The sequence below is a fragment of the Vipera ursinii genome, assembly GCF_947247035.1.
Source record: "Vipera ursinii genome assembly, chromosome: 1".
Taxonomy (NCBI): domain Eukaryota; kingdom Metazoa; phylum Chordata; class Lepidosauria; order Squamata; family Viperidae; genus Vipera; species Vipera ursinii.
In genome coordinates, this window is record NC_139512.1 from 140,684,658 (window position 1) to 140,709,505 (window position 24,848).

A 24,848-nucleotide genomic window follows, 5' to 3' on the forward strand; every position below is an offset into this window, starting at 1 on the left:
ACATTTCTGTTCTAGGATTATTTCCACATCTATTTTCTAGCTAATTATCCAAGACTATCAAATTTTGCTTTGTGCCTCACCAACAATTAAAATAATGTATTTTTAAAAAATCTATATAAAATGCATTTGTTTGTAAAAAGGATAAACAAATACATATCTGACATGACAGACTCAGCCATAAGCCATGTTCTCAGCTTCGCACTACCATCCCTCCTCATTGTGCACACTGAAATAATATGATTCCTCAGAGAGAAGTTTTCTGAAAGAGAGAGAACACTATCAAAAGTTCTTGGAGCATACATATTTGCCATTATTAAGAACATTTTGGTTCATCCTTCTGATCTGTTTTGATTGTTAATTAAGTTGTGACTGTGATCCATACAAAGGTAATAATAAAGGCATTAAAGTTAGGTAGCAAGAGGGCAGAGTCTGTGCATTAATGTGAATGCTGAGCCAACAGGCCACCATTGGAGACAGCAATCCCAATATCTAATTCTCTCCACTTTCACTTTCTACTGTGGAATAATGGAAATAATTCAGTGTCATCCTGCTTTTGAGATGAAAAAGAGGCCAAGGATGCCATATGGTACCCTTTAAACTTAATGAGAAAAGACATGTGTCCATATGGAGAACAAAGGGACAAGTGACAAAATGCATGCCATGACATCACAACAGAAATGCTGTTATTTACATACTTATGTCCAAAGTTGGGATTATACGAGGGCAATTCAGAAATAAACCTCCATTATCAATGACAGACACTCACAGATACAGAACTTTTATTATACTTATTAGAAAACTACAACATTACATTACTTTTCTCCATAATCGCCATTCAAATTGAGGCACTTGTCATAACATCTTACAAGGTTTGAAATTCCTTACTAGTAGTCACTCGGCGCCAAATCTGGGCTGTAGGGGGGGGTGATCAAAAACATCCCAACAGAACTGCTACAAAAGTTCTTGGGTGCGTCTAGTGATGTGTGGGCGAGCATTCTCGTGAACCAACACAACACTGGAAGTCAGCATGCCCTGACGCTTGTTATGGATGGCTTGTCTTGAGTTTTCATAACATTTCACAGTAGACTTCTGAATTGATGGTCGAACCACGCTCCATGAACTTCACTAGCAGTTCTCCTTTGGCATCTTTACATTTCGCAGGATTTTCTATGGCACCACTTCTGATGTGCTGTTGGTTTGAATTGCCCTCGTAAGTATGACAGTGCAGTCTCTGTCTCATCTATCTATCTATCTATCTATCATGTTACTATTTTTTCATCACCACAGCTAGTTCCTGAGAAAAGAGAGAACCAGGAATAATATCCCTCTCTTTTATCCCATTTTCTAATTCTTAGTTAAGTTGCTAAACTCACAACATAGGAAATGTTCTTTTGGTTCAAGCCAGAGGGCCATCCTACAGACAAAGATCCTCCTACATCCAGAAGCAGGGATATGTAGTTACTTCCAGATCTAGTCAGGGAGAAAAGCTGAAGGATAGAAGGTTGTTCCCATTATATCTCATAATTTAATTTCAAAGTACCACCTTCAGGGACCCAGATTGTTGGGGGCAATAAGCTGACTTTGTAATAATGCTGCTTGGGTGTGGGGGGGGAAGCCCTAATAAGCAGGCATATACATAGAATGAAGGCTACTGCTAAGCACATTGATTTGTGCTTTAGATTGTAAGCCGCCCTGAGTCTTCGGAGAAGGGCGGGATATAAATGGGATTAAAAAAAATGATTATGCTGAAAGTTGCTAGTAACGTGGGACTCTGGTTCTGTAATTTGTCACTTAAAGGCTTTTGGATTTCTTTCCAAATAGTCTTAATGGTCTTCATTCTTTTCTTTTTAATTGATCTTGTTCAAAATGTTGTAAAGAATCTTGCCCAAATAATTTCTGTCATGAGAACTAGTGACCTTCCAAAACAACTTGTATACTCAAATTCTTAATGTCATCGTTTGCAACAACACTGCTGATTTTCTTTCTCTGTTGCAAGAATTATATACAAAAATCACATAGTTGACTCTTGGCCAAAAAGTCATCCTGAGATCTCTAGCCCTGAATAAAGATTTAAGAAAGACCTTTAGTCCATTTCGGAGAAGGTCCCTTGCTTTTAAAACTTTTATCTCTTAACTTTACTTGTTAGCAGCTGTTCTATTTTTTTGCTGTCATTTGTTTGACAGCATCCAGTTATAGGTTCCGATGTCTGTTTAAAGAAACAGGGAGGTTGTTGGCTTTAAAATCCCCTTACTGCTTGTGTGTTCAACATTTTCCCAGGCTTTTCTGCATAGTTTGCCAAGCAAAGGGACTGACCTTTTGTAGCAAACACTTTTTCATTTCAAAATGCTCACTTTGATTTTTGTCCCATTTTATGCTCATTCCAAACTGTTTACAGCCCACTAAAAATGACTGTGAATTATATGTTTGTGTAATAGATTCCTTTTGTGGTTGAAGAGGAATGTTTACTTTGTGCAATTAGTTATCTTTGGGTAGATTACAGTGACCTGGAAAAAAAAGGGCCTAAATGATTATAGTACCTTAAGCATTTCCTTTTGTTATCTCCTATAGCAGTAATCTAAAATGTTTTTTTTCCCCCGAGCCTGTTTGTGAACTCATCATTTCATATAGAGCAAATGATCTTCCACCAGTCTTTTGCTCAAATAGTTTGTTCTGTGTTTTAATGTGGGAAAGGATTTTAAATTTCAAATTCCTTCTCTCCAAGCTGAAGCAGGATTAGGGCAGTCTAATCTCTGATATCTTTTAGACAGAAAAGAGAGCCTTTTTCCTCCAAAGATATATGTAGTTTGACAGACATATGGAATTTTCCAGTATGCATACTAGTTCTTGTAAATACATTTTACACTTCTGTACAATCAGTACAAGTATTGTGTGGTGAAGTGTATGATTAAGATGTACACTTAATTGTGTGACTGGGGTTCAGGTAACCACTTGATCATGGGTGCTTGTGGGTGACTTGGTCCTGTCATTTTCTCCCAGTCCAACCTACCTCACAGATTGTTGTTACTGAAATAAAATTAGGAGAGACCCCCTGTAAGATGCTACACAGTCTTATAAAAAAGGAAGTTATAAATGCTGTAAATAAGTAAGATTAAACAACCGCAATAATGTTACAAAAGAAGTACACATCATTAACTTTCCTAAAATTGCTTCAATTCCAGTGGTGGGATTCAAATACCTGAACATCCGGTTCTCTGCGTGGATGCAGGCCTGTGCCTCCAAAGGCCTAGAATAGACTTCCGGAAGTGATGTCCACACACTTCCTGTGGGCCGTTCTAAGCCTGGGAGACCTCCTCCAGGTCTCCAAGTCCTAGAACGGACGTCTGGAAGTGACATCAATGCACTTCCTGTGGGCCGTTCTAGGCCTGGGAGACCTCCTTTAGGCCTCTGAGGCCTAGAACGGACTTCCAGAAGCAGCGTTGGTTCAGCTGGTTCTCTGGTTCTACCGAACTGGTGCGAACCAGCTGAATCCCACCACTGTTCAATTCCCTTTGAAATCAGTCCAGAGGAAAACTATACTTTATGAAATCCTGATTTTGTTGAACCTATATTTCATTCTCAAACACTGCATGATTATCATACGAAAGACTAGATCTTAATTCATGTGATTAACAGAGTGTTTCAATAAGATTTGCTTATATCAGGGGTGTCAAACTCAATTTCATTGAGGGCCGCATCAGCATTGCGGTTGCCCTCAGGGGGCCGGGTGGGTATGGCCAGGGTGGGCGTGGCCTACTGGGTGGGCGTGGCTAGAGTGCGTATGGCCTACTGGGTGGGCGTGGCCAGCTCTACATCGTTTGCATCAAGGGTGCCTATGGGGGCCCGGGCAGGAGTGGGACAGATCTGAGGGTCTCTGGCACAAAGAGGGTCTCTGGGCCAGGGCCAAGGCAGTGGGGGCCGTTCCCTCACTGTTTCCAGGATGGCTTCGCGGGCCACATGAAACCACTTCGCGGGCCAGATCCGGCCCCCGGGCCTTGTGTTTGACATGTCTGGCTTATATCAAGGATCATCTCCCAAGAAATCTTCATCGTTCCTCTTTGGTTGTATTTCACTTTTTTCCCTTCTCTTTTTTCAGTCGAATTTAAAGTCAATGATGGTTAGAGCTCTGTTTCTTTTTTAATTATAAAATGTATTTAAGGATAAATACAGTGTTTCATAAAAAATCGATCTAATCAGAAAAACTGAACAAATATTCTAATAAATAGATTGTTCCAAATTCAAAAAGAAATATCTATCAAAAATTAGTAAAATACATAAAAAATAAGAGCCTCAAAAAAAAATATTTCTCTGAAAAAAAAGTCAGTTGTTAAATGATATTATTCAGTCTCTTTTGTAAATTTAGTGCTGTGCTGGCGTAAGAAATGCTTTCTTGCTTTAATTCCATGAACAGCTTCTCAGACTTTCTGTCCTGTCATCTTCCCCCAATTGCCTGGGTCAGAGTTTAAGGGTGGTGGGTGACTACTGGTGGCAGAAAGGTCACCTCCATGCCATTGTTTGGAAGGCGATTTAAATGTAGTCCTGGGCATATGTGTTTCACTACCCTCTCTTCTTCTTCTTTTTCACTGCATTGTTTTATTTACATTGCTAACATGATTTCAGGACCTATCATTACTGAAATTCTGTAAACTGTTCTGTATGTCCTTTTGGCTGAAGAGCAGAGTAGAAATGCATTAAATAGCTGCCATGTCACTAAGAGTTATTGGGCCCTGATGCACAACATAAGAGCCACTCCAAGCTTATTTCAGAACCTCATCATCTCCTTTGGGCTAATTGGTTTGTTGTAAACATTTACCCAGAAATCCGTAGTATCTACAGTTTTGTTTTATTTTTCCAAGTTTATTTACAAATTGCTTATCCCTTATGGTTGCTTTTTTACAAACAGTTCCTAACATCATTTCCCACCCCCCATGCTTCCCGCTTTATATAAGTTTCCAGTTACCTTTGAGAGCAGTACATTAAAAATGTAGGGATCATATTGCTCTGCTAGATGAGCTGAGCTCTTAGTTCTGCTAATTTTGTAGCATATATTCTTTTCCAGTTTGGGAAAAATCTATTATACTTGGATCCAAGAATGTACTAAAAGCTAATACTTCCATGAAAAATGTGCAATTTGTACTGTTTAACATCTGACAAAAACTTTGAAGGTTTTTTATATGATTTGTCTCCTTCCAAGATTTCAGCGTCTTGTTTTTATATGCTTGTAAAGGGAAAAGAAGCAAAACAAACTGATAGCAAATGCATCCTATTTTAGAGGGGGAAAAATTCAACATTTCAATAGGTAATATAATTTTGTATTACAGGACTAAAAAAATTGAGTTCAGGTCAGTAAAATATATAGCTTATCAGCCATTGATTTTATTGCTTTGTTGAATTCAAACAAATATTAGCCAAGCCACATTCCAAGCAATTTTACCTTGGAAGTTTTATGATATAAAAAGATGTTTGTAAATTATGAGCGGAAATTAGCAGCAAATGAATGCAACCGTCTTGGCAATAATTGTTCTACGAATTCTGCCTTCTGACTCATTTTATCCAGCTATAGCCACCTTCCACAGAGCAAAAGCTAGTTCATAGTTTTGTACAAAGTCCAAGTTACAATTGGCTCAGAAGGGTATTTTCTCTCTGGGGCCTCAGTGTCTGTAAAAAAGCCACACTCTGGGTCTTTTTGTTTTTGAAGAAAAAAGGGGGGGAAAGGCATCAAGAGAAAACATTTCAGAAAGTGTACAACATACAAATTAGAGGGAAGCAGAAAAGGAAGAAGGAAAACAATGTATCATGGGGGTATAATCTGGAAAGTATGAAGAACGGAACCTAAGCTGCATTTTTCCTAAAAAAGTAAAAATAAATAAATAACAAAACTACAAATAATAGGTACCCCTTTAAGCCAGTTGCCATCTTTCTTAAAGTCACCTGATACCTGCCTCATTGACTAATTCATTCCAGAGAAATGTATCCCATGCTAATAAAAGAAAGCATTTGAATGGTAAGAATTGCCAGAACAAATAAGTGGTTACTGACTGTTTACCACAGAAACATTTGCTGTGACAGGACTAAATTCATACCTGGGAGCACTCCAGTGGTTTTCCTGGCACACCAGCCTGAGAGGCTTTTATGCTTCCCCCCCCTTTTTTTTTTGCTCTATAAAAATAGTCTTTTGGTAACCGTTTTGAGTAGAGGCAATATTCAGAAATAAATCCCAATCAGTCAGTGAATTTACCATATATGATACTCTTCTGCACTTTATTAATTTAATTTGGAAAGAGAGACTTTTTCTCAAACCCTATGCTGAATCTCAAAACTTGTTCTAGCACTCATGGAAATGGAAAAACTCAAGCAGTAGGCAATACCTGAATCAAGGAACTACCAACTGAGACCAACACACTAACAGTAATCAAGGAACCACCAAGGACACACACACCAGCATTGACAGGGCAAGCCAGTAGTATATAAAAACAAAGCAAACCCTACTCTTTTCTAGCACAGATGATGTTACCTAGTTGGGGAATGAAACGTCTGGAAGAAAACAACCGCACTCAGAGAGCACCAAAGCTCCGACTCAAGGAAATGCTAGGAATCCTTGGAAAACTAGGAATAAAATATTTCCTGATTAATTAGTGGCTTTGAACTTTTGCTAATATTTGTGTTATATTGCATACTACCTCTTTTCCAACGAACTCAAAGAAACATACATTTCCTTTCCGTCCACTCTCCAGGTCTTCCGACCCCCCTTTTTAAAATCCAAACAACAAACATATAAAAAGTCAAAACAAGAAACACTGACTGATCAGGAGAACCCAATAAATTCCATAGCTGAATTGAAGGCTGAATTTCCTGAATTCTAGATAACAGCTACTTACTAACTGGTGGATTGCCAACTAATAGTTGATGGAGAAGAAATTTATTTTTCTGTCACTGACAAATAAAAACATGGTGGCAGCAAACATACATACTGTATTTTTTTCTAGACTTTAAAAAATATTCCACAGTAAAAGAATAAAACTTTGAAACATTATCGGAAGCTGAAAACATACTCAAGCCAAGATCTCTTACATACTGTATTGACTATTCATGAATTCTATCATAGTAATTCAGTTACTGCCGTGGACAAAAACAGATCAGTTTTTAGTTTATGGCTTCTATTTACAAGAATTGTTCAGGAATCCTAACTGTAGAACAACCACGATGTGCAGAATGTTATAAGAGCCACGGTGGCACAGTGATTAGAATGCAGTACTGCAGGCTACTTCTGCTGACTGCCAGCTGCCAGCAGTTTAGCAGTTTGATTCTCACCGGCTCAAGGTTGACTCAGCCTTCCATCCTTCCGAAGTGGGTAAAATGAGGACCCAGATTGTTGGGGGCAATAGGCTGACTCTGGAAACCGCTTAGAGAGGGCTGTAAAGCACTGTGAAGCAGTAAATAAGTCTAAGTGCTATTACTATTGCTATAAACCTAATCTGTCCCCCGGGCATTTAGTTTGCTGAACATTGTTCAATTTTTTTTCTGAAACTCAGTTGGAATCAGTGGAATTGGGCATGGATCTCCTCATCCAGATTACTTCCACAGTCTCTTTTGATATTCCCTGGGATTGGAACTCTGAAAACCATGTGGGATTCTAATACCTAGTCATATTTTTTTTGTTGTTGTTGTTTTGTTTTGTTTTAGCAATAGGGGTCACATGTAGATCCAAACAGGACTGAGTTTTTGATATAAAAAAACATTGCAAGGGAGTTGGGCCATGAATTCCTCTGCTCCTCTTAGAGCCAAGCAAATGTGGGTGCCCATGACAACTCCCCTTCCATAGCCAACAGCCTTTTAGAGGGATTTTCAGCTACTATAGAATAGTAACTAATCTCCTTATCTGTCACAAAACTACACTCCCTGCCCTATGGCTGCTAGTGTTAAAAAGAAAAATAAATGTTTTCAACTTCTTCAGTTGATATTTATGATCATTCATGACCAACCACTTTAATAGCATTTAGTTAAGCTTATTTAGGCTTCAGTGTTACTTTCACTTTTGTTGTTGTTAGCTGCGAAATCGTGTCTGACCCATCGCGACCCTATGGACAATGTTCCTCCAGGCCTTCCTGTCCTCTATCATCTTCTGGAGTCCATTTAAGTACTTTCACTTAGGAGTCTTTTATTTCAGTGGGTTTGAATTTTGAATAAAATAATAAAAATTAATATGTCAGTAGTAACATGTTATCGCCACAGTAACTATACCTCCACATATAAACTGTGAAATCGTGACCATCCACAGACATCCAGCCGATACTGACCTTCACCAATCCACATGTAGAAATCATCTTGAGCAATACTCTGATGTTTTAAAATGCTGAAACCTAAGTATTTTATTTCACTCTCAACAATATACATGGAGGCTTGCAGAATCATAACAGAGCAATAACTTCCTGCATAGGAACTTGTGTAGTCTCATGTACAAATGATATATTATTTTAAAAGTGTCTTTAAATGTTAGAAGACATCTATCAGAAAGTTTTTCTTGCTGTTCTTTTTTTAAAAAAAATTTTTATTGCTGATTGTTTCCTGAGTGAAATAGATTCATAACTAAACAGATGTGAAAAATGACAAAATTATTGAATATATGTACATATTCTCTTTAAATATATAAGTGTTGCTATTATTAGTTCCCCTTTAGAGATATTACGAGCAATGAGCTTGCTACTCTCTCTGTTGGGATCTCTCAAGAAGCTGAGCATTGTTTGCATAGTATGGTAAGAAGCATATGGCATAAAATTTTAATTAATCTGATAAATAAGGAAGCAGGTTTGTTTTTTTAAAACTAAACTAAACTAAAAACAGCCACCAAACTTTCTGGTGATATACTGTAGGAAAGTAAGGATCTAAGTTTCTGTGCTGCTCAAGTTACCACACAACTTTTATATATTTAAGATAATAAGAAATTTGCAAGCATATGCCTTATAAATGTTATGGAAATGTTTTTTTCATAGCAGTCCTGATCTCATTGACGTCAGTGAAAAATACCCTCATTTTAAATTAATTTTGTAGTTGTAAGAAATGTATTTCTATAGATGCTGCCCAGATAAGCTGCTAGAACAAATTTCAACATGATGTGAAAGCTGACATGTGCTTCCAAATTTTTGTTACATATGTCTGTATTTCATAATTGGTATGATATATTTTTCACTTGAGCACTAAGCATCAGTGGGTAACTTCACAGTTATCTGTATCTAGAAATGTATTTGCAATATTGTCTCCCTATCTATTATGCTTTATACGCATCCATTTGTCCTAACACAATTCAGATCACTCCAAAAATGTATTGTACAGTTGCCCTTGTCATTTTGTATTTGTTTAAATCCTTTGGCTTATTTCTTCAGAGAGCCTAAGAAAACAAGGAACAGAAGATAAAATAATCATTTTAAAAACATATTAGCAACAGAAAATCAACTATAAAACAGTAAAAAAGAGGCAAAAAAAATCATAAGGTAGCCCAAGTATTTCAATGCTTTTAAAAAGGATTTAAAGCATTTTTTTAATGGAGAATTGTTTAGATCAGAATGCTGGAAGCTGATGTCCATGCCTCTTAAAGTTGCTGAGATTCAGAAACTCTAGTTTAAGACCATCTGATGAAAAAGAAGCAACTCTAAACACGTTCAAAAGGGAGCGGTTTCTGGGCCTTTAGGGCATTCAAAATATGTAACAATCGCATGTATTCCTCCTGTATCTGTTGTCCAATATTTTCTACCTCAAAGTTCTTTGGATGTAACAATATGTGAGAATGACCTTGGGAGACAGGGAGAGCCACAAATTGGCCAACCACTATGTAAAAGGTAATCTCAGCTCAGAGAAGGAGAAAGGGCATTTCAGAAGGACCCTTCCTAGTTGTTGAGATAATAAAAGAAAAGGAGGAGAGAAATGTTTCAGGTTTTGTAAGATTTTATTAATGTAACCAGAAATGATAGAGCTAGTGTTCCTGGTTGCGTTTAATGTCTGGACCACCTTGAAGGGCTAACATTGTGTTAGCCATTCTAAGGCCAAAACTGCACTTTTTCCTTTTCCCACCATTAGTGTGGATCATTTACGTCTTTTTTATTTAGTTACATTTTTATTTAGTTACATTTTTTGATGGCTTGGCATCCCAACCGATTGCAAATGCATCCCCTGTGCTGCTTCAAAACTGTTATTTTTCCTCCTAAGCTGTTCTAAATGTTTGTAACATTTCTTTATTTTAATCTAGTGAGAGAAGGCTCCAATGGCTACAGTGCCTGGCAGGTCAGCTGCTCTTCAGCAGCTGGTCCCTACCTTGTGGAGTAATTTCATCCTGGATAGCCAGGAGCCTATGTTGTCTTCTGGTTGGCAGTTGCCTTAAAAAAACACAAAAAAAAAACCTTGGGGTTAATCCGACAAAGGGCCTTTACTTGAATGGCAGTTTCCTCACCTATATCTTCCCTTTCCCAGTAAGAACCCCCCAGGATAACCTCTTTATTCCATTTGTAGCACCACCCCCTTAGGGACCACATTCAACCCAGTTTCTTTTGATTTCCACCTAGGCTGTTCCCTTTGCTTTCCCACCGCTTCCCCAGAGTGCTGTAAAGCAAGTTGCAACATAGGCACATTGGAATGAAGCTACCAAGTTTCAATGAATGCAAACTTGGTTTTGTGCAGGTGAATCCTCAGTTGTTCTTTGCTTCAAAGTTTCAGTGGACTCAATAGTACAATGTAGGAATCTTCCATTTGTTTTGATCATGGCAGCATCACTGCAATGATGGTAAATTAAATGATTAGAAGAGAGAACACCAAAGGGGGATGTGAAGGCATCTTGTGAGCACCTGTCTGAGAAAGCAAAGAAAAATAAAGGGGACTCATGAGAAAGAAGTGGTCCATAAAAGGAAAAGGAAAACTGTAGTAATTCAATGCACAGAGGATCAGTCAATGAGGCCTGTCTTTTCTGCATTGGTGGGAAGGGCAAGAAGCAAGGGAATGCTCAACTCATTGCCAACTTGCTGCATTGAGAACTGGCATTTTAAAGATTGGTTTCAGAAAGCCAAGACAGCACGGGACACAAGCAGGTTAGCTTGTGATGTGCCTGTTCTTTTTATTATTAAACCTTTTTGCATTAGCAGTGAAACTTAGCATTTAGAAAGAACATATTTAGGGAATACTTTGCTTCTTTGATGTGGTGGTGGGGCGATGCAAAGATGCCATCACCCAAGAACAGAAAACTTTGGTTATCCTGTTTTTTCAGCCAGTAGGCAGACCATTATACAATTATATTATTAATAGTCATGATGATGGCCATCCAGTTTACCGTGGGAGGCTAGAATACCCTTTATTATAAATTGCACCGTCAAGAGCAAGAAATCAGGAAGCAAGGCGGTTCAGATGACTGCAGGTTTATTGCATGCTAATGCTCTCTACAAGAATCTAAACTACTAGCATTCAAAGCAAATTGGCTGTGTTAGAAGTCAACGGAAGTCAAGGTAGGCTGGACTTAGACGTCTGGTGGGCACGAAGGGATTTGGGACTGATGATGCACTTGACTTCTCTCTCGGACTCAGCCTGGTCATCTCCTACATGTACCAAGCCAATTTGCTGCTGGTGATGGTTGTATGATTCTGCCCACTGTCACCAACAAAAATGGACTGAATATCCAATGCATTTCACAGTCTAAATGTGCTTACGAATAATTCTTCAAAATGTTTGGGTCTTACTTCTATGTAAGACCAAGATTGAAGAGGTTGAGGTTCATTTTCATTCATCGTCTTCTCTTCCCTGAACATCAGTCCAGTTTTTAAAAAATGTATCTTCAAAAGGGCAAAGTTGAACAAAAGTCAGAAGTCTTAGAAAAATGGTTGCCTTTTTTATATGCTACTGTCTGGAAGTGGCAATTCTTTAGCCAGATGAACAAGAACATGTTGCAGCTGGCTTACATTCTCCTCCAGTTGTGTAGCCAGTAGGGACTTGTCAAGTTACATATGTTTTCAAACCTCTCTCAGCTACATCAAATATCCAAATACAAAATGCAATACACAAGGGTATCATATGAACTTAAGGAACTCTCTGGTGAGCTTGAAGGGTCTATAAGGAGGTAAATGGATTACACAGAAGCATACACGAAGAATATTCCTTCATGACAGATATAATCTAGCATTTTTTTAAAAAATCCTTAACTCTTTCATGCCATTAATCTGTAACAGAAGAAATAAGAGGAGAGATTTTTCTAGGGCAATAAATAAAATTGTGCTACCCTGCTGCTGAACTGTGTGTGGCTGCTGAGAAAGAAAATGCCCAGTAGAACAAAATCAGATTTAATGTGTTTGTTCTTTGACTAATATATTTAACTCCTCCCAGTTGGCATATAGCAAATCTCACTGCTGTTTGGGATGCTCCCAGTTTCCATCTGTGTGTGGTCAGAAGTTTATTATTATTATACTTTCTCTTCTTGGTTACTTAGTGATCTAACTATTTTTATCTATCAGTTTGTGACTTCTGCATTAGATTTCTGTAATACACTCAGTTTAGAGGATGTTTTCAAAATGACATCTTTTGAGGTTGTGATGGCTAACCATTTTTCCTACCAATATTTTACAGTCACTCATGACTGGATTTTGAAAATGTTAAGCCACATTTTTATGCAGTGTGCTCTATAACTTCAAAATGATATCTTCTTTTGTCACTGGAGTTGCCACGGTCAAAGCTGATTTCTGCTATTGGTCCACTGGTTGCTTTCCTTTCGGTAATTTATCCATGTGTTGCCTTTCCTCTGTTAGGCTATGATGGCTTGCAAAGAGATAGAAAAAATTGGTAGCATTTCAAGTTAAGAAGTCAGTTTGTTCTGGCTACCCTAAATAGCAATGGTGGTGACCAGGTTACCCGAAGAAGAATGTCCTTCTATCTTTACTGTACTACTGCTGTGTATGTATGGAATATTATCGTTTTGCTCATGAAAACAAGCAGGAGAGAGAAAAATGAATGGTCTTAGGCTTCCACTTCCTCTGTCCAATTGGTACTAAGTGATGTGAAAAGAAGGAGGCGCTATTGGCTGCCCATAACTTTTCCAGAGTCATATACTGTATAGATACAGACGGGAAAAGAAAACAGGGAATCTCATGGTACAAGCCACATACTGACCATGGGCATGTTCCTATGCTTCAGGTCACAAGAACACCAAGAGTGGAAGCTCCAGAAAACTTATATGCATCTCCTACAGGCTACCTCCAGGCTTGGTGAAATTGATTTCTCTTCTCTTCTCTTCTCTTCTCTTCTCTTCTCTTCTCTTCTCTTCTCTTCTCTTCTCTTCTCTTCTCTTCATCTCATCTTATCTCTACTGCACTAATCCCATTAATAAACAATGAACATCTCTACAGCTTATGACTAGATAAAGCTCTTGTGCCTTGAAAAAAGATATAGTAGACAGTAAAGTTCCTAATTTTTTTTGTTTGCCTGTCTCTCTCTGTCTGTCTGTCTGTCTGTCTCTCTCTCTCTCTTTCTCTCTCTCTCTCTCTCAAACATTGATATAACTGCCTATCTTGCAACCAACTCAGAGTGGAAGATGTTCAGTGTCACTGGGGGACTAAAACTTTTGTGCGGAAAGGGGAAAGGACCAGGTTGACATCTTTGGATGGGGCACATTAGACCCCTTGGTTTGCAAGACAGATAGCCTTCTCAGTCTAGTCCTATTTCTAGCTCAGCATGAGCCTTCACCAGGACAACAGAAAGTGATTTGGTGAATTGATGGAATAATAATAGTGTCAAAAGAACTTAAAATATGTTCCACTTGTCTTTGGGAGAAGGAATGGAAGTGTGTTGTGATTGGCTGCTTTGACAATAGCTCACTTGCTCTTGTTTTTTGTTTTTTTCAGAAAGATGTGTCTTTTTGATTATTTGCAAAGCAATTTAATACTATGCTGTGGTTTGAGAAATGTGACATTTCAAACTAATATAATATGTAATAATAGAATTGGAGGTTATTTATTTATTTATTCAGGTATATAACTAGGTTTATCACATAGGCTTTACATTAGTCCTGTTTGGTTCTAATTGACGAGGACTCAGAGTGGTTTAACAATGAACGAGTTTATTGAATACACAAAGTCAACTGTCAACTGTCAAATGTTGCAACCCTTTTATAGAGAAAGCCTTTGAACTGTAACCAATCAATGGAGTCTCTTTTCCCGCTCCTAGGTTGTGGCGTCCAATGAATGCACCTTAATTTCCCGCTCTGAACCTTGCTAAGCTGCAATGTGTTTGCAATCTCTTGCTTGCCCTGTTAATAACTATTTACATACACAACACCCCTTACCCCCCCGTTAATGTTATTTCTTTACGAAATCCTTTAGGTATTTTGGTGGCCTATGTATTCTAGAAGGGTATCTGTTACTTTGGCTGCTAGGGACCCCTCTTCCTGGTTGACTGCTTGGCTGCTTGTCACTGCTGGGCCTGGGCTCTGGGTTACTGGCTTCAGATGTGCTGTCTTGTGTATTAGTTTGTGTTTGTAATTCAGTGGTCACTGGCCTACTTCGCAGGGGTATTTCCCATTCAATTTGACTGAATTGTTGTTGTTGGTTGCGAGGGAATGAGTCCTTTTGCCCCTCCTCTACGCCACTCTCTGGCCTGTTGTTATCTGTACTGTTTCCCCTTACTATGCTTAGGTCCCCCTCAACTGGCACACAACCACTGGATCTTTTCCTCAGCTGGTCTATGTGTCTTTTACAGATCCTGTTCCCTTCCCCCTCAATAGTGTACGACAGGGGACCTAAGATTTCAGTCACCACCCCTGGAATCCATTTGTCCCCTTGGGCATAGTTTCTGGCCCAGATCAAATCCCCCACTTTAAATGTTCTGTTAGGAATGTCAAATTCAATGTTTGTTTGCAGTCTGTCAGGGTGCAATCTGTCCAATTTTGTGGATAGTCTCCTGCCCCACCTCATTTCAGCTGGACTTTTCCCTGTAGCAGAACATGGGGTCGTGTGCTGAGCCAACAAGAACTCTGCCAGTCTCTGATGCCAATCACCTCGAATAATTCTTTTTAAAGCGTCCTTCGTGGTCCTCACATTTCTTTCAGCCAATCCGTTGGTGGAGGGGTGGAAGGGTGCTGAAGTCTTGTGCTTAATCGAGTTGGCCTTGAGGAAATCCTGAAATTCAATAGATGTGAATTGTGGCCCGTTATCAGACACAATTAAATCCGGCAACCCGTGAGTGGCAAAGAGGCCCCTTAATGCCTGTATTGTTCTGCCTGAAGTTACTGAGCTGACCGGTACTACCTCTAGCCATCTAGAGTAGCTGTCAACCACTACTAGGAACGTTAACCCTTGGAAGGGTCCAGCAAAGTCAATATGAATCCTGGACCAAGGATTCCTAGCTTGTTCCCATTTATGTGTGCGGATATGTTGTTGTTCAGGCCTGGAACGTTGGCACAGATGGCAATTGGCAACACATTCCTCAATGTCGTTGTCCAGTCCTGGCCACCACAAGTGACTCCTAGCCAACGCCTTCATCCTTACTATTCCAGGATGTCCCTCATGCAATTCAAGTAGAATAGCTGATTTGTGGATTCCTGGAATAACTACACGAGTTCCCCAGAGTAAGCAACCCAAATGAACTGACAGTTCATCTTTCCTCCTGAAATATGGACTGTATATTTCATCTGGTTTGGCGTTAGGCCAACCGCTCATGACCCAGGTCATTACTCTCCTTAAGGTGAGGTCCTTATTGGTTGCCTCAGCAATGTCTTTTGCAGTTAAGGGCAAATCAGGAATGTCCTGTAGGGACATTATTTGTCCCACTGGGGCAGGGTCCTCCTCTGTTGTGCTTAGGGGCAATCTGCTAAGAGCGTCTGCATGACCCATGTCCTTGCCTGGTCTGTATTGGAGGGAAAATGAGTATGCTGAGAGGAAAATGGACCATCTCAGCATCCTGGGTGACATAATTTGGGGAGTCTGTTTATCTGTGGTAAACAGTCCCAGCAAGGGTTTGTGGTCCATCAGTATAGTAAAGTTCCTACCATACAGGTAGTCGTGGAACTTTTTAACTCCTGCCACTATGGCTAATGCCTCCCTGTCTATTTGCGCATAGTTCCGCTCTGCCTTGGTTAGTGTGCGGGAGTAGTATGCAATGGGTCTTTGTATTCCCTGGTTGTCTAAGTGGCTGATCACAGCCCCTACGCCATAGGGCGAAGCATCGCACGCCAGGTAGATTGGTTTGTTTTCTATAAAGTGGGTTACAGTTGAATTACTGGAAAGGATGTCTTTTAAAATTTGGAAACTTACTTTGTGCTTGTTCTGCCACTGCCAAGGGGTCTTCTTATCTAAGAGTCTGTGTAAGGGTTCTGCAATGGCAGCCTTGTGTGGCACAAACGTGTGGTAAAAATTTACCAAGCCAAGGAAGGCCTGTAGTTCCGCCTTGTTCCTTGGTTCTGGGGCCCCCTTGATTGCTTTAATTTTTTCAGGGGTAGGGTGGATTCCACTTTTGTCAATCCTGAACCCCAAAAAATCAGTGGATTTAACCCCTATGCTACATTTTTCCTTCTTTAGTTTCAACCCAGCCTTCCTAAACCTACCCAGTACCTGTTCCAGCCGCTCTACTAATATTCCTTCATCCCTTCCAGCTATTAGGACATCATCAAAGTAAGGGCATACTCCAGGTATGCCCTTTAAGGTCCTCTCCATCACTTCTTGGAAGATGCCTGGAGCTGCTGCAATTCCAAATTGCAGTCTGTGGACTCGGAACGCCCCCTTGTGGGTAATGATCGTCTGTGCCTCTGCAGCCTCTTTAGAAACAGTCAACTGTAAGTACGCATGCGCCAAGTCTAACTTGGCGAAGATGGCGGCGTCCTGGATCGTGGCGAGGACCTGCTTCACCGTCAGGACCGGGTAAGCATGCTTTTTCATTCCAATGTTGAGGGTGGCTTTGTAGTCAGCGCAGATTCTCACATCCCCATTGGGTTTGAGGGGTGTGACAATCGGCGTTTCCCACAAACCGCCCTCAACAGGTTCTAATACTCCTTGGCCTACAAGCCGGTCGAGCTCGGCCTTGATTTTTTCCTTTAAGGCAAAAGGCACCCTTCGGGCCTTAAGCCTGATTGGTTTTACTGAGGGGTCTAGGTTGAAGTTAATGGGGGGCCCTTTGTACATGCCCAGAGATCCATCGAATACGTCTGCAAATTCATTGCAGACGGATTCGAGGGTCTTATTTTTAATCACTGAATTTATTCCCCCGATCCAAATTCCTAGGGCAGGGAACCAATTAAGTCCGATTAAGCTAGTCCTATTCCCCTCTGTTACTATTAGTTCTAAGACCCCCTTAAACCCCTTAAATTTTACACTAAGGCTGGTCTTTCCTTTTACTTTTATTGGACTTTTTTGAAAGTCCATTAATTGAATATTTGTTGGACTAAGTGGAATTCTTTTTCCACTTCTTTGTTCAATTCTCTCAAGGGTTTCAGTGGAAATTATCGACACTGAAGCCCCTGAGTCAATTTCCATTCTGCAAGGGACCCCTTGCAGAAGGACTGTGATTTTTAATTTTCCATCCAGAAAATTGTGACCACTTCCCAGCCTTCTCCTATTGACTCGCGCCACCTCCCCTAGATTTGGAATTTTAACCCGGTTTTTAGGGGTCTCCTTGCCACTAGCAATAGGGGTTACCTTACCCTCAGGCCACACATCGACTTCGTTCAGACGGTTGTCGCGAGCGCGGTTTCTGCAGATGGCCTGGATGTGGCCGGTCTTGCCACATGCCCTGCACTTGGCGGTACGGAATCGGCAGGATGCGCGGGGATGGTTGCCGCCGCAGCTGCCGCATCGGTTCTGGCTGTCGTTGTCGCGCGGTCTGGTTGCGGTGTCCCGCCACGGTCGTTGTGCTCCGGTCGGTTGTCTTTGCGGAGTTGCGGGTTGTTGACGGCGGCCAGGTTCGGGCCCCTCGCTTCTGGGTTGTCTAGGTGCCATCTTTCCAAATCGCCTGGAGACTTCGGCGATCTCTTCCTCCCACTGCTGGTCCACCTCCCCGCAGTCCACATAGCCCGCTTGGTTGATCTCGGGCGCTGCTGCCATGCTATTGCGGGGGGGGTCGCGATACCCGGTTGACTCGTAAGTTAGAAGTTCGTCGAGCACTTCCTGCAAATCGCCGGTGGGTTTGGCGATTATTCTGTTTTGTAGTTGTTCATCACGCAAGCCCAGTACTACTCTGTCCCAAATTCTTATTTCTAAATTATCGTATTTACATCGTACTGCGGCTTCCCTGACGGCAGCGACAAACTTTTGTATGGACTCTCCCGGTCTCTGATTCCTCTTTTCGAAGATGCGCCGCCAAAAGAGTTCGGACCTTCGGGGTGTAAAGTGGACCTTTAATTTAGCGAGGAGGTCGGCATAAGGCACGCTAGAGACTGGTTGCGGTTGACACAATCCGACAGCGACTCTGTAGACCGGTGTGCCACAGATCGTCAATAATGCCGCCGCTTTTTTACGGTCGTCTGTGATTCCGTTCACTAACAGGAACCCTTCGACTTGACCGATGTATTCTTCCCAGTCTTCAGGGAAGTTTGGGTCGAATTCCTTCAATGACCCGATTTGCGCCATTCGGAGAATTTTTTTCTTATTCTGCCGCGGCCGCTCGGTTGACTGTGACTCGCTCTGAATTTGCCGCCTTTCGCGACAATTCCGCGGTTCTCTGGTCTTCTGTCAATCCCACCTTCGTCGCCAGTTGTTTGGTTCTAATTGACGAGGACTCAGAGTGGTTTAACAATGAACGAGTTTATTGAATACACAAAGTCAACTGTCAACTGTCAAATGTTGCAACCCTTTTATAGAGAAAGCCTTTGAACTGTAACCAATCAATGGAGTCTCTTTTCCCGCTCCTAGGTTGTGGCGTCCAATGAATGCACCTTAATTTCCCGCTCTGAACCTTGCTAAGCTGCAATGTGTTTGCAATCTCTTGCTTGCCCTGTTAATAACTATTTACATACACAACAAGTCCTAAAGCAGATTTCTCAACATCTCACGGAAACAATTTTGGCATGAAAGAAATAATTTGCATTATTATTTATGTTACTATTCTCTACAAACTGATTTGGACAGTGAGAGTGACTGCATATAAAGTTAATTTAAAAAGTGATAAAATGTCAATCCCTATTAAATGACACATTTGACATCTTTGTGGGTTTTTAAAAATTAAATACAGTATTGTCATAAAGCTTCTTTATTTCAAAAGTAAACAGTTAAGAGTGATGTTTAAATACTACTGCTCATTGTTCATGATGGAAAAAGTTTTACATGTGTTTGCTGCAGCACTCTGGGGCAGCAGAACAAATTCACAAGAGCACCATAGGATATTTTAAATTTTTGCGACGTCCATTTGCAATGCTGAGTTTTGTGACTTCCATTTGCAATGTCACGTCTCTGCAAAGATGGGCTTTCAAAGGTCTTTTGGTCTAGAAATACTGTGGAAAAAAATTCAGAGACACTAAGGGTTTCTGTGAACCAAGAAAGTTTGATTTTAAACATCTGATTTTTCTCTCCCGTAGCAAAACGTGTCTTCAGCAGCATGCTGATTAGAATCATCTAATTTTTATGCCCTGCCTCCTAGCAGTTTCAAGCCAAGCAGATGAAAATAGCTGGAATTTCTGATATATAGATGACAAGATTTACAAACAGCGGACTTTAAAAAAAAACAAAAAAACAAGCGCAGCTCATTTCAAAGCATTTTCCCCTCCATAATTCATTTCAAAGCAAAATTTTCTCATTCCTTTGGTTTTTTTTTAAAAAAAAAGACAAAGAGGATGAGGAGGGCACGAAGAAGAAGAATTTTGCTGAAAGAGTAGAGTTGCTTTGTTTTTTATACCATGATGAGTGAAAGAAATGTTTAAAAAATATCACTTTACACTGAGATCCATACTGAAATGTGAGAATGTGATTCAAGCCAAGCCAAAAATTGAAGCTCAGAATTAGAAGGGATAGACATGGCTTGGGAATCCATTTTCCCACATTCCTCGGCCTCAGTCATCCCAGCTAATGTTTAAAAGAAAATGGAGCGTGGAAACAATGAAGTCATTTTGTTTAGCTGAAAAAAAGAAAGAAGGGGGGGGGAAACCACTTGAAAACCACTTTCAAATACTTTCTTTCTTTCTTTTTTAAATAAGCAGGTATATTTACTGGAACCACTTCTAAATTAATGGGGGAAAAACTTACTAATGGCACAGGTTTCCTAGCACATAGATAGACACAAGACACATACAGAGCTTATGCTCTGTCAGTTTGTCACAACCAGCTCTTCGTGGAAACCTTCTGACATTGCTGTTATCAACAGTGCTTTTTATTGAAATGAAAACTTCTCACTTGACAAAAGCAAGGCAGCGCAGAAAATTAAATTTAAGGCCCAAGCAAAGCGATTTGTAAATCTTACTATAAGTGCACAGGTAAATGTATAATCAGTGTTTGTTCAATTCTACCTTTTCTATGATTGCCCCTTTTCTTGGTTTATATATAGTGAATAAAACATTCTATCGTTATGCAATGGGAAGGAGACTGACGAAAAGAAAAAAAAATACTGTAGCTGAAGATTGACAGAAAGTGTACTTTCTGGTGTGGAAAATCGTTGTTGGTTGAAAATGCTTAATGAAGTTTTAGGAGGCCAGGAGATGCAACATAGGCAGATCAGTTGCACAGAAAGACATTGCATTATTTTCACTCATGTTTCATAGCTTAGCTTGAACCTGTATGGCCAGATTTCTCCTGAAAAACGTAGCCGTGTAGCTAGCAAAAAACTATTTTCCTCTGAATCTTAATGCTGAAGAAGGTCCAGGGATCACAATTCAACTGCTACCCACCTCTGTACTTTAAAAGTTGGAAGGATGGACAGCTGCTTATTAATACACACTGCCTTCACTACAGTATTTTAAATGTGATGAGCTAAAATGTTAAAGCCTATAGAAGTGTCCTAGAGGATATATTTAGGTGGAAGCATTTACCTAAACATAGAAATAAATTGAAAAGGAGTGCCATGGTTTGTAAATTATAAATTATATAAACTGAGTATTTTTATATAAGGCTCATTGGAAAGAAAAATAATATTTAATCGCTATCCTAGATATGAAGTGGAAAGCTTCTAAGATTTATGGTGGGAATAAGTTGCAACAGCTGCATTTTTTCTTGACTGAAATCTTGAATACAATTTGGATTATGGGATAGGGATGGGGGTTGTTCATATTATCTAAAGCTCCTTCAAATAAAAAAAGGAGGGTGAAACAGCGATGTGCTCTAAGGGAAGGCTAGAAATATGTCTTAGTGATAAACACCTTTTTGAAACATCAAATAGTCAGCATATATTAAGACAGAAATTGGATTTTATGGTAGTGACTGGGTGTCATGATAGAATAGTGTTTACCGCCAACATTAATGCCATCTGTAAATTTACAAAATTTGAAATTATGTTTGTTTTATCTTTTATTCCCTTAACTATTTTAAGCTCTATCATGAAGAAACCCTGACTGTTAGATAGTTTTCATTCTAGATAAAAGTCTGCTTTGAAGTTGAAGTATTTCCTTTGAAAATTGTTCAGAAGTTTAATGCCTAAGATCAACCATTTTTTTTTAAATGTACTGTTTCCCAGTTCCCCCTTTCTCCTTCAAACATATGCAAACAATAGGCCTCAAACTATTTTCTAAATAAGTAATTTCTAATCCAGCTAAGATTATGCAGCTGTAAAACCGATATCCAAATTCACCAATTTATATTGAACAGTTTGGTTTTCATTGCTGACATAAACCAGAAAATACATGGCATATATTCACTTTAGCAGACATATTGTTTCAACTTTTATCTTCATGCTGCCATATTGAATAACATCCCAAAGAATTGCTAACTGGAACTATTTTACTTTTTTTTTTTAAAAAAAAAAAGCATTCTTAAAAATATAACATTTTTTATAGGTAGTCCTTGACTTAAGACCAAAATTGAGCCCAAAATTTATGTTGCTAAGTAAGACATTTGTTAAGTGAGTTTTGCCCCACTTTACAACCTTTCTTGCCACCTTTTTAATTGAATCATGGCAGTTGTTAAGTTAATTAGATGTTTGTTAAATGAATCTGGTTTACCCATTGAGTTTGCTTGTCAGAAGGTCACAAAAAGTGATAACATGATCTCGGGACGCTGCAACCGTCGTAAATGTGAGGCAGTTGCCAATTGTCTGAATTTTGATCACGTGACCATGGGGATGCTTCAACAGTTGTAAAGTGATGCTGTAACTGTGAATGGTCACTAAATAAGCTGTTGTAAGTCAAGGGCTACCTGTGCATATTGCTCGGGTCATATTTAATAACATTGCAAAAGGTTTATATAAAAATACCAATATAACCTGGCTGGACAAATATACTTGAAATGTGTTCAGATACATTTATCCAGATTTAGAATAGTTCAAGGAAGATTATCAAACTCTGATTCTGTCAGTCAAAGCAGAAACACATTTTTACTCATTACAGATTTGGTGATGACATTCGTTGATGAGATATTTCTCTCCAAACCAACTTGTTTGTTTGTATCTTAAGTACAGTACATGCCATTGACCTAAACAGTGATTTATACGGTTTTTTAAAAATCTAGTTTATACAGTAAAAGCAGATGAAAACCAGCTAAATCTAAATTTATTTTTTATCTATTTAAATAAATAAGTTTTAATAAAGTAAGACTTTATTTTTGCTACTAATAAAGATGAGATATAAATATATTGGTTGAGAAGAAATTAAGTTAAAATTAATCATTGTTAATATCACCATGAATTATGATAGTTGATGATAGTTACCTTGTGAAGTAAGGCTTTGTAACGGGAAAAAGCTGAAGAAAATAACAATGTGCTATTTATGTTCTCTTAATGCAACTCAAAGATCAGATTTTGTATTTCTGCTTAGTATCCTCAGAATGCCATCCAAATTAGAATATAATCATATCATATAGTACTCAGAGATCCAAGTGTGCTGAATTTATATGAAGAGGCAAAATTCCACGCTTAATTGTTTGACATTTGATGTTTCTTTTTTCTTTGTTTCAAGAAAATACAGTCACTATATAGTCCTTCAGGTGTTGTTCAACCCTAGTTTCCATCAGTCCTAAGGAGAACAGCTAGTGCTAAAGTGTAATTGGAACTGTAAAATGTAATCCAGAACACTCAAAAGGCCTGAGGGGAAAAAAGCTATACAGAATATCGGGTGAATTATTATCAAGGAGTTCACAGAAGTATATATTTCTCTTTATTTATCACAGCAGTTGTAGTTTCTTGACAGACAGCATAATACTCACCAAAGCCAATACGAAGTATGTCTTCATTTTCCAGGTCTGGATGTTGATGGAATATACAGAGTCAGCGGCAATCTGGCAACGATACAGAAGTTACGATTTGTTGTCAATCAAGGTAAGTGATTCCTTTGCCCCGCAATGTTTTGTTTAGTACTTATCAGTCTGAAATGACAATACAATGGATTTTAGAAGCTGTGGTGCGTTAGTGGTACAGAATGATGAGTGGCATTTTACAAAAGAGAGGAGAAGTGAACAGATACAGGCCATATCTAAGAACAGTTTGGAAGAGAGGAGAGGAGAGAGAGATGCAATTGTCACATTTTATAGAAAAGGAAAGATAATAAAAAAGGCAAACAGATTTCTATCTCTTTTCAGAGATAGAATACTGATAAATATAAAGAGTGGTTAGAATGCAGTATTGCAAGCAAATTCAGCTCACTGCCAGGAGTTTGATCCTCACCGACTCAAGGTTGACTCAGCCTTCCATCCTTCTGAGGTCAGTAAAATGAGGACCCAGATTGTTGAGGGCTGTGAAGCAGTATATAGTGTAAGTGCTACTGCTATACTGCAGTCTCAATTACACAGTAGAAAGAGGACTGGACATGGAAGGATTATCACAATTGGGAGAAGGAACTAAAACCAAGGCACTTAGCAATAGTGTAATAATAAGAGAAGAGACAGAAATAAAGGAATAGTCAAGATAAATTTAAGCTTTTTGTGACTTCACTAAAAATAGATCTACTATTTTTCCACGTATATACAAATTCTGCAATACTAAAAAACAGATCTATTGCTCTTCCACATATGTACAAATCAATCTTAGACAATAAGAAAACAGACTTCCAAGGATTTAATGGTCCTGCAGACTCACACACACCCCAACTAACCATTATGTAAAAGGTTATGCTTGGCCTAAAATGATCATTTTACCTGAAAGAAGAGCATCTTTGGCAAGAATACAATAGCATACCGAATTAATGAAATATTTTTTATTCAAGTCCATATGTTTAAAGAGAGTGACTGGCAAATGTTATCTTCCTAATTAAAAGGCAATGCACTTTAGTATTGGAATATACTAATACCACTGGTGTTAGTATTGGATAAAATAGAAGCAAAAGGCTACAATTAAGAAAGGGAAGATTTAAATAATACTTCTAAGTATTCTTTGTAATTAAATCCTTAGATATAGTTCAACTTAAAGGCAAAAGACCATCAAATATTTGGAAAAGGAGCAGTATATATTCCTGACGCTCATTTTTAAAGAAAATGTATAGTTGTTATGGCTCTAAATCTGAAACTGTAGGAGGCTTAGATGATTAGCCTGCTTCAAAATTGTGGCACATTTTTCCCATTTATAATCTTTCTTTCATCTTTATTATAGGTCTTGGCCTTTTAGCTAAGAATGAGTATAAAATTATATTTATTACAGCCTCACAGAATCTCTGCTATGTCATTTCATTTCATTTAGATCCTTCACCTTAAATAAATAAATTTAAATTCCAATATGCTGCACTTCAGGGTATTTGAGTTAGACCTCCCATCATACCTAACCATTGTGGTCATTGA

General features: G+C 39.0%; 1 protein-coding gene across 1 annotated transcript in view; it reads left to right on the forward strand.

Annotated features, from left to right (window-relative positions):
* ARHGAP15 (Rho GTPase activating protein 15) overlaps positions 1-24,848 on the forward strand; it is a 474,106-nt gene that overhangs the window by 289,128 nt on the left and 160,130 nt on the right. The window contains exon 11 of the mRNA XM_083348755.1: positions 23,320-23,397. Within this exon, the coding sequence (XP_083204881.1) occupies positions 23,320-23,397 (78 nt within the window). The remainder of the gene's footprint in view (positions 1-23,319; positions 23,398-24,848) is intronic.